The sequence below is a fragment of the Arachis duranensis genome, chromosome 5 (genome assembly GCF_000817695.3).
Source record: "Arachis duranensis cultivar V14167 chromosome 5, aradu.V14167.gnm2.J7QH, whole genome shotgun sequence".
In the NCBI taxonomy this organism is placed as follows: Eukaryota; Viridiplantae; Streptophyta; class Magnoliopsida; order Fabales; family Fabaceae; genus Arachis; species Arachis duranensis.
In genome coordinates, this window is record NC_029776.3 from 83,493,935 (window position 1) to 83,512,366 (window position 18,432).

Sequence of the window (18,432 nt, forward strand, 5' to 3'; positions counted from 1 at the left end):
TGAGAAAAGCATCACTTTTATTCCAGCAGGTTGCTTCCCAATAATATAAGATGACTAATTTATTGTATCTCATCACATCAACAAATTCAACTAAGGAAACTCAGGTAGAGTTAACGTAGTTTAAATGAAGTTAATAGATGAGAGTTAGTTATTAAATAATTTATTAAACAATTTTTAATTATTAATTTTATATGAAATTACTGTCTCTGAAATTTCAACAAATTTATTCACGAATTGAAACCCCGTAATTAATTAATTATTAAGCTGATGGCTGGAACCGAATTTTGTATGGCTGATCGGTGAGAGCTACACGGCGGTTTCCATTGGTATCCACAAACACACCAACATTCTTGCAAAGTGGCTTGCAAAAATCACACACCGTGGGACAAAACACAAGCTTGTAATCATCATCATACTTCTCAATCTTAAACCAATTGCTAATTGTATCTTTGCCGGGGTTTCCTATAACACCACCGGTTGTAACAAACCATTGTCCACTTGAAGAATCAAAGTCATCAAGCTTCCACACCGTTGACTCGGTACAAATTGTTGTCAAGTTGGTCTTTATGTTCAGATCGGTGGAAACCCTAATAACGCCTTTCTTAGGGTTAACCGGTGTAAATATCACTGCTTGACCTCGAAAACCTTCCACCACAACAACATTTAGAGGACAAGTCTCGTTTGCTGACCGTGCTACGAGAACAAAGCCGCTACCAACCACACATGGTCCTCGACCGTCGCATGGAGTCGTAGGAACCGGTCGGATGTAATATTCTATGCCGGTTCGAACTTTTTTGCCTTCTGTATCAACTACTTGTTCAGGTGAAGGACCGGCTTCACCTAACAAAAATTGAGTACAGAAAACAAAAAGAATGATCAATAATAAAATTATTGATTTCATTATTAAGTTATAAATTTATATGTATACAATTTTGATGTATGATTATGTAGAGTTGAGTTGATGTGGGAGCTTATATAGGAGGCTGGATGGCCAATAATATGTATATGATTTGATAACCTCAACCTATGGATTTGTATAACCATGAATTTAGAAAGAAATTCAAGTCAACAATCTTGGCCAAACTCAACAAAGTTTATCTTGTTAAACTATATTATCATCAATTTATGTATATCAGATTCTACACCTCTAAACTATGTCAGCATTATTATTTTTATTTAGTAGTTTTTGGCTAATATTTTTTTATTATTAAATATTTTTTCATTTTATATCTCCAATATCTTTCCAACTCGAACTCAAGACTTTCTAATTACATTGAAATTTTTAATTCATCTCCCCTTTGCCATTGAAACGAGCACGTTATAGCTTGTCTCAAGTCATTAGTTTCTTTTGTCCTTTTATTTTGGTGAGATCTGCACATATATACGACATCTTTTTTTGTTCTAAAAATTAAAGATTACTCTAGATACTTTGTTTACATACGTTTTGGATAGATAATGAAAATGATTTAAAAATAAAAACACTATATTATACTAACGGAAAAATTTTAAATATATTAAAAATATCGATATTTCAATTATTTTAACCGTTAATCTAAATTATAAAAAATATATATAATATATATTAATTAAAATTAACTATTAAAATAATTAAAACACTGTATTCTTCAATACACTTAAATTTTTTCTATATTATAAACATTTGAAGGTCACAATCAAACGAATTGGTGTCATTGCATGCCATCAACATCATCACACATGTACTATATGTATTTTACGAGTATAGTTTCTTTAATTTGTCCCTACAATGGGAACACGTTAACTTTTTCTTCTTCCGCTAATTGCTCGAATTTTCATGTGGATAAGGATGTCTAGGAAGTTTTGGATTTTCAAAGGCAGTGACGTAAAGTAATTACTAACCATGAGCATCCTCATCATATCGTATATTTATGATATTCTGGTCAATTAATTAATCCAACCATATCTGGGAAAAAACATTATTCATGATTGACTTCAATTATCTCACTGCCAAAGTGCCAATATTAAAGTGCGCATGGATTTTAGTGAACCGAAAAGATCAACCATATATATCATCGTCTAGCTGCTACTTACTATAGAGTGTGTTTGCCAAATTCGTTTAAGAAGAAAATACACGTTTAAGTTTCTTGAAAGTTTCACATTTTTGTTTGGCTAATTTTTAATTTGACAAACACAGAAGTGATTTTGTATTTAAAACCACGTTTATCAGAAGCAACAATTTCTAACTTCTGCATTTCACCAACGGGCTTTTAGCCATTTACCTTCAACATCTATTTTTCTTTTACCAATTTTATCCTATAGACATATTATTGTATTATTTATGAAATTCTTATTAGGTGAATGGACCTTCCTTTCTTATTATTTATCTTTATATAAGCTCTTTTTTATTATTTATTATTTATATTTTTTGTTAAATTTTTATTTGACATTATACATTTTTATAATTATAATTTTTGTATATTATATTTATTATTATTTTTTTATAATATGATTTATTGATTCCATTAGGTAAAGTAAATTAAACAAAAAATTAACTATAAATAATAATAGTAAGCGTTAGATTCTAAAATAATATTGAGAATAAAATTATTAAGAGTATTAAACCAACAAGACGATGTAAAAAAATACTAAATTAACATTTTTACGTTAATACTTAAAATTTTTAAAAAATATAACAGATTAAATACTCTTATATATATAATCACCAAAAAAAACTCTTATATATATAATTTTATTTTGCTAATTTTTATATGTTACTTTAATTTAGTAAATAAATATTAATTTTATTTAAAAATGAATTATAAGATCTATTCAAATATTTAAAGTAAAATAATAGAATATTATAAAAAATTATTTTAATTGATGTCTCTTTTAGTAATTTTTCATCTAAAAGTGATTTTGAATAGTATAATCCAAACAACATTTATTTTACTATAATCAATTTTGATATAAAGATTGCCAAACATAAATCACGTTAACACAAATTTACTTTTCATCAAAATCAAGTTTACAAAATCAATTATATGCAAACTCCCGTTTGCAAATTAAAATCCAAACACACACTATATAGCCTTTACTACCTTTAATTTAGTCCACTCAACAAATGTCTATTTTTGACTTTATTTAATAATAAATATATGAATGTTTATGCTAGTTAAATGAAAGAACGAGAAAATAAATTAAAAAAAAAAGAAAGTATGAGAAAATTAAAAGTTGTTAAAGATAATTTTGTACAAACAATTTCATTTTCCAAAAACCAATTTTTTTTAAATTATTTCCTTAATCTATATATGTTTATGTATGATTCTGATTAAATACTTATTCAGTTATTTAGGACCAAAAGGATGCATAAATAAACCATATATAAAGTTATGTATGTAATATAGTTAAATCAGAGCATCTAGCTACTACATGATACTTTAGTATATTGATTGGAAAGAAAAAGGACATGATGACAACGCAAAAGGACAAATTTTATTCTAACATGGTCTTATTTTTTTCAGATTACAAATTAAAACTCATATGTAATTATCTTTGTTGTAAAATTAATAATAAAAAATTATTATATAATAATTAATTATCTAATAATTTTTTATTATTAATTTCACATAAAAATAAATTACACACGAGTCTTCACCCACTTATTTAGTAGTATGTATCATGTGAATAAAGCTAACACTGAACAAACTTTATTAAATACTGTCCCTAGATTGGAGGTTTAATTTAGGAAGATTTCTGGAACCGAATTTTGTATGGTTGATCAGAGATACCAACAAGAACGTTCCCATTACTATCTTGAACCACACCAATGTTCCCACAAGCTGGCCTACAAGTATTGCAAACCGTAGGGCAGAATTGAAGGCTGTAATCATTACCATCCTTCAAAATCTTGAACCAATTACTAATTGTGTTCTTTCCAGGGTTTCCTATAACACCACCAGTGCTCACAATCCTTTTTCCGGTTGAGCCATCACTTTGTAGCCTCCACACCGTGGACTCGGCACAATTCGTCTTGACATCAAATCTGACGTTCAAGTCAGTAGAGGTTGTAATGACACCGTCCTTGTTAGGGCTAACCGGTGTGAATTTCACCGGTTGGCCGTTGCCCCCTACGACCACAACATTGAGGGGGCAGGTCTTGTTTGGTGTTGTTGATGCAAGGGCAAAGCCAGTGCCACATCCCGGCCGGCGACAAATGGCTGGGATTGTTGTGACCGGCCGGATAAAATAGTCCGCGCCGGCCCGGACATTATTGCCACTTGTGTCCTTCACTGGCTCACTTATTGGGCCACCAGGGTTGGTTTGAGCTTCACCAAGTAAGGGTTGGGTGCATAAAGCAAAAAGAAGAGCAAAGGAAAGGAGTGTTCTCATCATGGTTAAAATATAAATGTTAAGATGTGTATGTAAATCTTGGTTGAATGGAAGTCATATATATAGAGCATTGAATTAGTGACTTGTGCCGATCTCAAAATCAATCTTTATGTATGAAAGAAAAAGAAAAAGTTTCAAGTCAATTATTATGGCCAAATCAATAGTGTCTAGTTTCCTTGTTAAGTTTTACTACTACATCAATTTTCCAAGTCATGTCGGTAATTGATTCGGCACTTGAGCCAGCAAAGAATACAAACTTGTATCATTGCTATTCTATATCGATATTCAGTTGGGAAAGTCTTTTGTAAAGTTTGTTTTGTACACCCCAATTGATATTAAGGGGATGAGAGGCCCTTATCTCTGCCAACTCACTAACCGAATCATGACTCAGTTAATTGAAAAGGGATATAAAATTAATGGGTAGTGCTAGGGAGCCAATGACCTAAGCATACAATGTGTACAATGGATTAAATTTTTGGTCTATGAATAAAATGAACATTCCAAAAGCACAACCTAATAGGACAATATAACAAATAGTCATATCTTTAATACTTCCTAAACCTCCATTGTACACTTAGGCCATTGGCTCTCTATACTTTTTCAAAATTAATGTGGTGTAATTTTTCGAATCTCACATATTAAATTAGTGTAGTTAAAATTTCAGAGATCTTTTTAATACTCACGGCCGATGTTAAAGATCATTTTAAGGTTTAACTCGCGTAATCTACTTATTTGTCTCTAACCTTCATTTTTATCGTGGCAATATATAGTTTTGCGATGTGATATATTGTGCATCTTTTTAATATATGATGGCAACATTTCTGATTTCACATATTCTCATTTTCATATGTACACATTTGCACCCACCAGCGGCTGCCAGGCCTCAACATTTACAAAATGAAATGACATAAAAAGTCCTCGGCAAGTATTAGGGGCAAAATGGCCATTACAATGGCATGTAAGCTGTGATAAACAAAATACTTTATACATAATTACAATTTCCAAGTGACACCAAGGCATCGCATATTTTCAATTATCAATGATATCTTGCTCATATAGAATGCTTCTTTGACCATATAATATCTTCCACACTGGCTAGGAGTTTATGTTATTGAACAAATTTCCATCTTTGATATGTGATTTTGCATCATTGAGCTTTGGTTGAAATATGAAGAATAAGCTAACCTTCTCAGGAAGGAGATTCTTGCTCTGCTGTGGACAATTTGAAATCAAAGAGCAGCATCGTAGTGTCAGTTCATATTCTTCAACAAGTCCAGACAAACTTATCCAAACATCAAATCCTCAAGTCAAATAATGAACTAAGATTATATTCATATATTCAAACAATTTTCTGTGCAAATTCCAGAAAAGCATTCTCTTCTTTGTGGGCAGAGATATAATCTACAAGCAATTCCATGGTGGTGGCATCTGCTGCAAAACCTTTGTCTTTCATAATCTGAAGATATTTTATTGACCTTGGCACATCATTTCTACGCAGTAATCCTTGGACGAAGACATTATATGTGCAGCTATCTGGCAAGCAGCCATCCTCTTCCATATTCATCAGTAACTCTTCAGCATCAACCACAAGTCCTTCCCTACATAGACCTTGGATCATTATTGCATAAGTATATAGATCAGGTTTCAAGCCTTTTGCTGGAAGACAAGAGAAGAGTTCACATGCATCATTTAGTTTTCTAGTATTGCACATCCCCTCGAGCACCACGTTGTAAATTACAATATTAAGATCCAAATTATTTGTCTCCATATCTCTAAATAATGATATTGCGTCAGAAAACAAATGGCATTTGAATAGGCCATCCAATATAGTGGCACAGCTCTGTAGATTAGGATGTTGACCAAACTTGTGCATTGTAAAAAACAATTCTTTAGCAGCTAACGGTTTCCCCACTTTGCAAAATCCATAGATAAGAGTATTCCAAGTCACAACATTCAGATTTAAACCTTTATTGATCATTTCATCCAAGAGATAAATAGCCTTATCAATCCTTTTGATCTTGCACCATCCATGGATTAATGTAGTATAAGTGTTGTCATCTGGTAGGCATCCCTTGTGAACCATCAAATCAAATACTTTCATGGCCTCCTCCATTTGATTTTGGCAACAATAACCAGCAATCATTGAGTTATAGGTGACAACGTTAGGCTCCTCTCCCATTCGAACCATTTGACCAAGTATGGCTCTAACACTTGAAATCTTTCCCTCTTTACAAAGAGCATCCACCAAAATATTGAAAGTATATGTATCGGGCATGATTCCCTTTTGTTTCCTCTCGCTCAGTAAAGACGCAGCCTCTTGCCATCTGCTGAAAGTACAGAGTCCTTGAATCAAGCGATTGTAAGTGATCGTAGAGGGTTGTATACCTTTCGTTGTCATTTCCGAGAATAGACTCAAAGCCTCAGATACCATCCCATCCTTGCAAAGACTATCCAGAATTGCGTTATAACCTGCAACGTCAACACTTGGTTTGCAGTTTCTTGTTTCTGTCTTCCTTAGAATCATAATGGCAGCAGGGGTTTTGCCAATTTTGCACAAACCATTTATGATTGCTCCAAAAGAGTGGTTGTCGGGTTGATATCCCATGTTATCCATGTGGTCAACAAACCAAATAGCATAATCCACATTGCCTTCAATACAAAGACCATTAACAATGGTGTTAAATGTGACCACATTGGGCTCCAAGCCAATTTTGAACATCATCCCCACCACGGAGAAGGCAAAGGGTGTGTGATTCAAACGGCACAGACAATTGACGACAATATTGAGAGTAAAAATGTCCGATTTGAATCCTAAGGAGAACACATGTTTGATTGAAGAAATGGCAGCTATGTAATGCTTCATCTTAACAATAGAGCTAAACAAGAAGTTAAAGTCATTCACGCATGGCAAAGGGTTCATGGAAAGCATTTTGTCAAACAGATGCAGAGCAGAATCAAGGTTCTGGAGATTCCTAATAGAATCTACGAGATAGGGTCTGTCCTTAAGGGCATGAATATGAGTGGAATAAGAGGGAGTAATGGGAAAACGGAAGGATTTGGGACTAGAAAGAATACCTAATTGAGTATACTGCGGAAAGAAACGCAGAGAAGCTCTTGTTGAAGAACGCAACATCATTGACGGAATTCAATTGAAAACTTGTTTCTTTCGGTAGTAAATTTAATTTTATAATGAAACTCAAATCTACTAAAATTACCAGAGAACCACAAATCGGCCACGTTTCTCCGCCCAAAACTGCCATCACAAAATCTGAAGTGCCATCGTCGTAGCACCGCAGAAGCTCCCTCTCTCTTGGTGAAGGCAGAGTGTAGGAGATGGGTGACGAAGTGCCGTGGAGCAAATGGAGCAGGGTGAAGTGTTGACGAGGCCGAGAAGAGGAAGGAAAGCTGAAGACGCAGGAACAGCAAGCGAAGCCGAAGGGAGGCGGCGGCGAAGGGTACAGCTCAGCCGGCGAATGGCGAAGGGCGACGCAGGAACAGCAGGGACAGCAGGCGAAGACGAAGTCTATCTAGTCGACGGGGACAGCGGAGGAGGAAAAAGGAGACGGTGTAAAAGCGGCAGAGGGTTGGAGTGGACAAGTGGCGCAAGTGAAAGAAAGGTAAGTATCAAAGTAATCCTGAAGTTACCCTCGAGACTAAAAGTAATTCCTGAACTTAAAAATTTGTCGAGATCGTCCCTGAAGTTGATCTCGGTACTCATAGTGGTCCTTCCGATGAATTTCGTCCAGCTGGCACAATCGGAAAGCTGACATGGCGTCGTTGGTGACACGTTAGCAGCGCAACGGCTAGCTGACGTGGCTTAGTAAACATTTTGGACTCAATTTGGTCCTTAATTTTAGGTTAAAAACCCTAACCCCCAATTGACTCTCTTTTCCTTTCTGCTCCATCGCACAAATAACCAGCCACTGCATTAATATGGTAAGCCTGTGCTTCTGTATTATTGTTGCCATTTTTAGGCATGTAAGTTAAGCTTTTATTTGTGCCACCATATGCAATTTTTTGGGGTGACTAATACCTTCTGTTCTAGTTATCTCTTTTAGAGCCCCCTGTTTTTACTGTTTTGGTTTTTGTGCCTCTCCAGATTATTACTTTTGATAACTATGGTGTCTCAGGTCATTGTAATCATCGACATGTGCATTATGGAGTAAGGCAAGTTGAGATATTATGATACTGCTATTGATCAATATTGAACTACTATTACTTTAAATTTTGTAGATATGCATGATTAGGGATGACAGCAGTACCCGCACGCGCTCCGCCCCTACTTGGTCGGGGCGGGTTTAAACCCGACCCGGAGCGGGACGGGTCTGAATCGTGGCGGGTTGATGAGCGGGGCGGGGCGGGGTCGGGTTCAGGCTAAACCCGCCCCGGAGTATATATATATATATACCATTTTAAGTTTTTAGGGTTTCTATTCCTTACAGCCACCAGCCCACCACTGTACTCATTTCATTTTTTCATTTACGCGTTTCTCTTCAGCCCCAAAGAACCCTAGCGGAGAAGACTGAAGAGGGAAGGAAATTCACTTCCTCTTCTCCCTAGTGAACCTCAGATCTAGTGACCTTCACTGCGCCATCGAGCCTTCCGCCGAGCTTGTCGTCGTCGCTGCGCTGCCATCCTGCCGAGCCCGTCGCCCCTCAAAAAGAACAGAGCTCTTCCTGTTTCCCCCAAAAAAACCCTAGCCTCCTCCACCGCCGCCGCCGTCCGTCGCGCCCAAAAGCTTCGTCTGTTCGTCGTGCTCCAGCCCCTCTCCTCGTTCCCCTGTTCCTCGTCCGTTCTTCTCGCTGCTCAGTCGTGCTTTGCCCGCCGTCTCTCGTCGTGCTCGTCGCCGTCGTCCGTCGTGCTCGTCCCTCGAAGGTAATGGCTTTTTGTCCGTCGTGCTCGTCGAAGCTTCTTCGTTTTTTTTTCATTTTTTTCAGAAATCATATTGAAATCCTGAATGATTAGCTTTAGATCTGCACACTGCTGTAGTTCTTCGTTTTTTTATTTTTTGTTCAGAAATCATATTAACAATCCTCAATGCTCACTGCTCACTGGTCAGTGGTCACTCCTCATTCCTCAATGTTCAGAAATCATGTTTTGTTCTTCGTTTTTGAATTTTAATTGGCTACTCTGAGTTTGTTTTGCTCAGAAGTCATTTTTTTGTGCTCAATGCTCATGCTCTTAAGTGTTGTTCTGTTTTTGTTCTAATTGATTTTTGACTCTAATTGCATGCCAATTGAACTCTACGCTATGAGAACCGTGTGTTTGTTTATTAAAACTTAAAAAGAAGAATGGGACTTGTAAGTGAAACAGCTTGATTTTAATTTTATTCTGGATTCTGGATTTTGATTTTATTCTGATTTTACAATTGTCATAGTGTTTTAATTATGGAGAGAATTACAAACTACATATTGTTCTGTTTTCTTGGTTAACAAAATATGCACTTAGTTTGATGTTGATGTTAACTTTGATGTCATTGAGTTCCTTCAGCCTCATCATATTGTGAGGTCTAAGTTCTTTTTTGTTCTTCTACAGATTCATCTCTTGGTTGCCGTCGCTGTGAGCTTGGCCATCGCCATTGCATGTGAGCCTGTCATGGAGCCCCTTCTCTTTGTCTCTCTGAGTCTGTGACTGTAAGTTTTACAATTTTTTATTCAATTTTGTAAATGTATGTGCTGAAGTGGGTTTATGTGTTTGATTGAGAATTTTGTTGTAAATTTGTTGATTGAGAATTACTTTGTTGATTGTAATTTGTTTGTGTCTCTGATGGTAGTTTTTCATTTTTCATTTTGATTGAGCATTTGAGACTTTGTGATTGTAATTTTGCTTTTATGTGTCTAATTGCAGTTTTTTAATTTTTTATTTTGAATGAGAATAAGAGACATTGTAATTACAATTTTGTTTATATGTGTTTGATTGCAGTTCTTTATCATTTTAAATTGTTATCGCCTCTAGTATTTTTCATGATGTTGGCATGTTGCAACTAGTTATATATGTTAGATTGAGAATGAGGCTATCATATTCATGCTTTAGATCAACAGAACAATAAAAATTTAGTACTTCTATAATTTATACTAGTATTTACAATCTAATACTTACCTATGATATAATGCTTCTTTGTAGAGTTTTCAAAGTGCTTCCGACTTTTACATTAGCAAAGATTCAAGAATTGAAGAATCATGAAGAGGAAGTTAAGAGGAACCAATCCTTAAAATCTCTCTTGCTATCTCCTTCTGGTGACTTTGTGATTTCTTATTATGGAAATAAAGTAAGCTACTAATTAATTAACTTGTAAACTAAAACATATCTAGCAGTTTCCAAATGTGATTGTGTGTATATTTATTCATTCATTCAGATAGCTGTTTTTGAATTCAAGAGCAAGATGGTTGGGCTTTATTTCGGTCGAGTTCATATGAAAGATGCACTGACTTTACTTTCGGTCTGGTGGAGTTTTATGACAAGTTAAGGTCAGATGAGGAGAGCTTTGAGATTGTGATGATACCTCTTGATGAGTAAGAAGAATCCTTTAAGAAATGATTGGAAAGTATGCCTTGATTGTCATTGTCTTTTGAGGACAAGAACGGTGAAAAATGATCAAAAATAAAGATCGAATACTCTTTTATATTAATGTTGTAATTTTTTTATAATGGTGTTAAATTTATAGTGATCAAACATTAGCTTTTTTAATTTTAAGTTATTGACATTATATAAATCTTATGTTTGTATTTTAATTTATTTTATACTTTGGCACCACTTTTTTTGTTTATTTTTTTGATTACTTGAGTTTGTCAAATGTCAACAGTGCTCAACATCGCAGATTTGCTTTTCTTAATTTACAGAAATTGATATTGAAGTGGCACAATAAATGTTTCTTACAACTGATATATTATCAATTAGCAAATGGCCATGATCATCCTTTATATTCTTTAATCTTTATATATCAATCCTGAATCACCTATAGCTTAATAACTATAAATGTTCTGTAGTTATATTTGTCGACTCTCTTTTGATAATGTTTATTGCAACATCTTATGTTCCTAATGTAGAAAAATATAGACTCTACTGAGGCCAAAATTCAAAAGCAAAGAAAGAGAATGTACTAAACATTTAAACATATTACAAAGTGGTTCATTTTCTACAAAACCGAACGACATCCTTGTCATTAGCTTTAAGAAATTTGGCCTTAACTTTGTTCAGTGATGCAGCAATATCTTTCATGTTCATTCGTTCTTCAGGTAAATCCTCACAACAATTCAAGGCCAGTTTCAAGATAGATGATGTAGATGCTATTATGTCATCAACATGGTGGTGACCTTCATCTTGTAACAAGTTGGAATCCACAACTCGATCAATTGCACGTGACAATGATTCACTAATCCAACCTTTCATGCTTAATCCTGCAACAAACAAGTCATCTGTTGGCTTCTTTCTTGTGAATGTTTCCATCAGCATTATCCCAAAACTGTATACATCTCCCTTTGTAGAGATAATCCCTTTGGATCTAAACTCTGCAACTAAAATTACCCTCGTTATTTTAAATAAAATATTTGTTTATAGAACAAGTATATGTGACACACAAGCCACTAAAATTGGAAACAAAATGTTTAGATACCACCACCGCAATAGAAAGTGAATTTCTGAACTAATGAAAATTACTACAGAAAAAGTTAAAGAAGCATTGTAGTTCAACTTTGATTACAAATTATTACTAAAAGATCAGTGAATGATTTATGATCTTCAATTGTATATGCATACTAATCAAGCATATGGTTATAATCAAATGACCAAAGTTAAAAGGGAAATTATAATCTGGTGTAGCATTACTTACCCGGTGCAATGTAGCCAACTGTAGCCATGGTCTTGGTATATTCTTTGGATTGTCCCTCGCCAAGCAATTTGGCAATGCCAAAGTCACTGACATGGCCAACCATGTCTTCATCCAATAAGACATTACAAGGTTTGACATCACAATGAACCACTATAGGTGAAGATCCATGATGCAGATACTCCAATGCAGATGCCACATCTATCATTATATTTAGCCTTTGCAAGAAGTCCAAACAATGGTTATGAGAATACAACCATCTCTCAAGGCTCCCATTAGGCATGAACTCCATCACTAAAAGCTTGTAATCTATACTTGAACAACAACTTATGATCTTCATGAGATTTCGATGGCGCAGATTGCGCATTGCTAGCATTCTACACTGAAGCTCTTTGATCCTAATTCCAAATCCAAGTTAAACACTTTGACAGCAACCACCATCCCATTTGAAAGTAAACCTTTGAACACAGAGCCAAAACTGCCCCTACCAAGCAAATTACTCTCATCAAATCCATTAGTTGCCTGTGATAGTTCATAGTACGAAATCATTCTGGCTGCTGGTAATGCTGATAATGTTCCTTCGTTAGTATCACCACCATTCTTTCTTCAATGCCTGACGAGAAAAAACACACAGAAAACAACCAGAATGATTGAAACCATTATAGGCAATATGCATTTGATGAAGAATATGTTTGCATTTGACCCTTTCTTCTTTACTTTACTGCATGCTGGGACTTGTAATCTGGCATTTCCACAAAGTGCTTTATTAAACATGAAAGATTGAGCAGTGAAATTTTTGAAAGGTCCACCACTCGGAATCTCTCCTTCCAAACTATTATGAGAAAGATTGATGAATTCAAGATAATGAAGTGACTCCAGTGATCTTGGAATCAAGCCAAACAAGTTGTTTTGAGATAAGTCCAAATCTGTCAAACTTATCAAACTGCCAAGTGAATCAGGAATACCCCCTACCAATTTATTTTGTGATAAGTTGATAATTTGCAAATTTTGTAATCCAGAAATGGCCCCAGGAATGCTTCCTGAGATCATATTCTTTGATAGATCCAAGAAAGTGACAGCCTTTAAGTTCCCAATTTCAATTGGAAGAGACAGAGTTAAAGCATTGTCAGACAAGTTCACCTCAAGAATGTCTCTGAGCCTCCAAAGAGAAGAAGGCATCTTACTGAGTTTGTTGGAGTTCAAGTAAAGTTTTCTTAGAGAAGTAAGATTACCAAAGCAAGTTGGAACCTCTCCAGAAATTAGCTTGTTCTCAGTTATGTACAACTCACTCAGCTGCTTGATTTTGCAGATTTCGCTGATGATGGTTCCCTGCAAACGGTTGTTGCCAAGACTCAAATATTGAAGAGAGTGCTATGGAGAAGAAAGGAGAAGAGAGTCAATTGGGGGTTAGGATTTTTAACCTAAAATTAGGGACCAAATTGAGTCCAAAATGTTTACTGTGTCACGTCAGCTAGCCGTTGCGCTGCTAACGTGTCACCAACGACGCCAGGTTAGCTTTCCGGTTGCGCCAGCTGGACAAAATTTACCGGAAGGACCACTATGAGTATCGGAGATCAACTTCAGGGACGATCTCGACAAATTTTTAAGTTCAGGGATTACTTTAAGTCTCGAGAGTAACTTCAGGGACTACTTTGATACTTACCTCGTTTAAGGGAGTGTTCTGCAGAATCAAGATGAAGAATTTGGGGTGGGGGTTTTTATTTTTTTGTACTGTACTACAAGTGGTGTTTTTTAATTAGGTAGAAACTTAGCGTATTTTAATTTTGTATAAATACTATAAATTTGAGTGTTAGATTAAATCTGAAGCTCAAATTTATATTCTAACATTGAAAATTTGTTTAAATAATAAAGTTGGATTTTGATTTGAATTTTCTGAATTTTATTTTTGTTTTTTATTCGAAATTAATTTTCGGTTTTTTTATTTCACCCAAATCTGATTCTCTTTTTTTTATTTTTATCCTTTAATTTTTAATTTTTTATTCTCACTTAAATCTGAGTTTTAATTTATAATTTTTAATTAAAAAAATTATCTTTATATTTATAAAAAATATATCAATTTTTTAAAATTATTTATAACACATTTTTTCAATCCACAACAAAAAATAGCCTTTCGAGTGATTTGGCATTTGGGAATATTTTTGATATTTTAGAGTTCTGTTAGAAAAAAAAATAAAATAAAAACGAGTGGTATTGGAATAAAATTGTCATTTCAAAGGCAGACGAAGCCGTCATGTGTTCTTTGGGATTTGGATCCTCTAAAGTTTGAATTTCATTTTAGAGAGTAAAGTGAGATCTTTTACCTTTGAATATTTTCTCTTTCATATTTATTTTTGGTCCCACTTATAAAATCAATGGTGAGAGATCACACTTTATTCTCTAAAGTAAAATTCAAACTTTGGATCCAAATCCTGTTCTTTGACTTCTTTCTAATTACACCTCCTCATCCTCGTAATGTGAGGATTCTGTCCCAAAAAAATAATAATAGCATGAATAATTTTGTGGTCCTCACTTATTTTTTCATCAACTGTGGTAAAAACTTAAATGAACGGAACGGTAGGTTATGCTATGTCAATTATAATTAATTTTTTTTGTAATTAATGGTATATGAACTACAGCATAATAGAATTTGTTATTTGGATAAAAATTTGTGTTGAATCCTAAATTTTATCCACACATAAAATAGAATTTCATAATTTCCAACTAATTAAACACATAATTGTTTCCCTTCATCAACATCAATGTCATCATCTTCTTCACTCTAATCTTAATTCTATTGATGTTCAACTATACATCTTCTAAGTTTCATATACTATTACAAGTTTTTTTTTATCAAATTTAAAGCGTATATCTTATCTCTCAATCTCTGCGAGGAAGCAATCAGAATTTCAATGTCTAATGGGGTAGGTTTTTCATCAATCTGAAACCTTAAGTCATACTCTTAAAATTAATTTTGATAGATTTCTTGCATCATGGCATCAAATACCTAGCCTAAATTAATTTGTTCATGAATGATTATGTAGATGACACCGATAATATTGATGGGTTCCACGGGAATTTGGAGAATCTCTTGAGAAACGATGATGAACTCCTGGACGACGATATCTTCATGGATGCTAACTTGGCAACTGCAGAAGTTGGTGCTTCTGAACCCAATGAAGGTGCCAATTTTGATCAATTGGATGAATCCTATAAAATTGACGGGTGGGAGGACATAGGAAAGACTGAGTTCTTGAATATTGTAGATGTTGATATAAAAAGATATCATTTCAGTGATCTAGGAGTGGCTTTTGATTTCTACAATGCATTTGCCAAGTTAAGGAGATTTAGTAGTCGAAAAAGTAAGACGCGAAAGCACAATGGGATAATCGATCGACAGAATTTTGTTTGTTGTCGCGAGGGCTTCTGACTAAAAAAGGCAGATAATATGCAGACCAAAAAATAAGAGCCTAGAGCTGAAACTAGGTGTGGCTGTAAGGCAAAGGTTCAGGTGTCATTTGACGTTTTTAGTGGTCGTTGGATTGTTTCCAAATTTTCTGATTTGCATAATCATGACCTTCTTCGTTCTTCCTCCAATTTTTACTGCAATGCTTCCTAGTCACAGAAAAATACCTGTTGCAGACATTGAGTAAATAAATATATTGAAGATGGGTGGATTAGGCACTGCACATATTTTTGCAGCACTCTCATGGTTATAAGATATGAGGTTGATAGGTTTCACTCGATAAAGAATTTATTTTGGTGTGATGAAATAAGCCAAATGGATTATCAATTGTTTAGTGATTTATTGGCTTTTGACACAACTTACAAGAAGAACAAATATCATTGTCTGCTTTGTTATTTTTTCGGGTGTTAATAACCATAACCGCACAGTTGTCTTTGTGGCCACTTTTGTGTGTGATGAGTCGGAGCAAACATATGTTTGGTTGTTAAAAAGTTTGCTAGAAGCAATTAAGGGAAGTTCATTTTCTTAGTGCTTTATATCAGAATGTTTGGATCTTATATTACTCTTTATATAATAATAAGGATATTCAAATTTATGCACTAGTAATGTTATGTAAGTTAGTTGATGGTAGATCATATAATGGCAAAACTCAATCCTTTTAACTTCAATTCATTCATTAGTTATACTATGCAGGTTAGTTAGTGATAGATCATACAAAGACAACAATTGACTCTTTTAAATTCATTATTCTAAGTTGTCTGTTGTTTTGTGATTATATTTCCATTTTAAAATATTTCTTTTCACGAGTATGAGATACAAGAGACTTGCAAGAGCCATTCAATTTTTTTAATTCATCTCAATTTTTGAGAAATTGGGATGAGTTAATTATTTTATCACACATTAGAGTCTCTAAAAATAGAAGAAAATAATATAAAATGGTTCTTTATTATCCTTTATCATAATCTCTGTGACCATTTCTATAACATGTTTCTTTTTATGTTAATAACATAGTGTTTTAAACTATGTGTTCTTATTTTATTGTTCTTTACTCATGAAATAGTTGGAACACAACTTGCTTCTTAGCGGTGGACTTGGTTATTAGTCCCTTTAATCAGTTAAAGAATGAGATTCTTAAAGATGTAATTGAGTGGGAGAAGCACCAGGTGGTAGCATGAAGGACCAATACTTAAACATTTTCTTAGTGGCATATGTAGCCCGTATTATGTAGTTTGTTTTAATTATAAACTAGTTTTATTTTCAAGCTTTAATTATCATCTAATTTTATTTTAGTTGTGTCAGTTTGGATATTATGAGTGTACTTACAAAGATTTTAACTTTAATTATTATCTATATTATGGATGAATCACTTATTTATCTTTCTCTTTTATTTTATAGCAATCAAAATATTGGTTGGTCAACATTCATTATCCTTAGGAGTTCTTTCATAAAAATGTTATTAAATGCATGCTTTTAATTTTGTAGTTTTATTATATGAAATTTCTCTAAATTTATATCTATATTCACTAATTGAAAGACTTGTATTTGAAGTCATGACACTATTTATTTTTAGAGTTCATGAACATACTTTTACAAAACTAAATATGTATTGATTGCTAACTATTTATGTTACTCAGTGACACAATCATATAATTATAAAAGCACCGAGTATTAATTCATGCACAATAGTAAATAACATGACATTACATCACAATTCAAGAGTATTAGCTGTTGGGAATAAGACACCATTCCCCCTTGAGAAAATACCTTTGACAGAGAAATAAAATAGACACAATCACAACACAAGAATTTAACGTGGAAACTCCAATTACCGGAGAAAAAACCACGGCCGTTGTCAAATGACAACCAGAGAATATCACTATGTGAAAATTGTTACAACACATAGACTTCTTTTTCTCACCGGCACCCCAGTACACCCACACTCTCTCAAAGCAAATATCTAACTACACCTCACAACACTCTCTAATCAAAGAGTACAGAGGAAAAGGAAATCAGATACAAGCTTAAAGTGTTTCTGACTGGTGCAAAAACAAATGAAAAACTTAGCCTCATATTTATAGCCTAGGCCACCCACTCCATTTGCCATCCTAAGCAATGTGGGACTAATTCAACCAAATCCTAACAATCTCCACCTTGATTGAAATAGTCACACATCTTCAGCTTCCATTGTCAACACCGACAATTCTTTGCTGCCATTGTCTATACCGACAATCATAGTTCAGAGAACTATCATACTCCACCATGAAAGTATACTCACTTGGAATTAGACCACTCCAAGCATTTCGCCTTGGTACAGATCGAAACCTTGCTGAAAATTCATGGTGCAACTTCCAAATTGGCTTTTCCTGGAAGTTCTTCAGCCATCGACCTAACTCCGCCACACACCTTGCATCTCAACGCCAACCAATGCCCGTGTGCAATTGTGGACCCGATTGCCACAACTCATCCTTATCCATGGCAGTGCGGTAATACCATGAGGATACTTCTTGTCTTCTAGAGAACATCATCTTCATACCAGAGATCTTCTCCTTCAACGCCATGTGCAAACCTGATTGCATCAACACATCCTTTACTTGCATTTGCCACAAGCCAAAATTGATTCTTCCATCAAATTTCTCTATTGCAAGCTTCACAGCACTTGAATATCCTGACATTGTTGCAACCGTATACTGAAATAGTATAACTCAACTGTAAACCGTGCACTAGGAAGGGTCCCCAGGAAAGAGAGGTGAGTCACAATGGACACACTTAAATACCA

The 18,432-nt window shown here is 34.5% G+C and overlaps 3 protein-coding genes and 1 pseudogene across 3 annotated transcripts; all 4 read right to left on the reverse strand.

Annotated features, from left to right (window-relative positions):
* Positions 1 to 946, reverse strand: LOC107489941 (kunitz trypsin inhibitor 5). The gene has a single exon (XM_016110703.3). It carries the CDS (start codon positions 899 to 901, stop codon positions 260 to 262), a length of 642 nt encoding a protein of 213 aa, XP_015966189.1. The 5' UTR covers positions 902 to 946; the 3' UTR covers positions 1 to 259.
* A 2,534-nt stretch (positions 947 to 3,480) lies between these two features.
* On the reverse strand, positions 3,481 to 4,410 carry LOC107489945 (miraculin). Its single transcript, XM_052262269.1, has one exon. The coding sequence runs from the start codon at positions 4,369 to 4,371 to the stop codon at positions 3,721 to 3,723; it is 651 nt and encodes a 216-aa protein (XP_052118229.1). The 5' UTR covers positions 4,372 to 4,410; the 3' UTR covers positions 3,481 to 3,720.
* Positions 4,411 to 5,185: 775 nt separating this feature from the next.
* On the reverse strand, positions 5,186 to 7,971 carry LOC107489944 (putative pentatricopeptide repeat-containing protein At1g12700, mitochondrial). Its single transcript, XM_016110706.3, has one exon. The coding sequence runs from the start codon at positions 7,502 to 7,504 to the stop codon at positions 5,708 to 5,710; it is 1,797 nt and encodes a 598-aa protein (XP_015966192.1). The 5' UTR covers positions 7,505 to 7,971; the 3' UTR covers positions 5,186 to 5,707.
* Positions 7,972 to 11,469: 3,498 nt separating this feature from the next.
* On the reverse strand, positions 11,470 to 14,959 carry LOC107489863 (putative receptor-like protein kinase At3g47110; annotated as a pseudogene).
* Positions 14,960 to 18,432: the final 3,473 nt, after the last annotated feature.

Coding starts and splice junctions, on each gene's coding strand:
- LOC107489941 (XM_016110703.3), bottom strand. CDS start 901: ATGAAATCAATAATTTTATTATTGATCATTCTTTTTGTTTTCTGTACT.
- LOC107489945 (XM_052262269.1), bottom strand. CDS start 4,371: ATGATGAGAACACTCCTTTCCTTTGCTCTTCTTTTTGCTTTATGCACC.
- LOC107489944 (XM_016110706.3), bottom strand. CDS start 7,504: ATGATGTTGCGTTCTTCAACAAGAGCTTCTCTGCGTTTCTTTCCGCAG.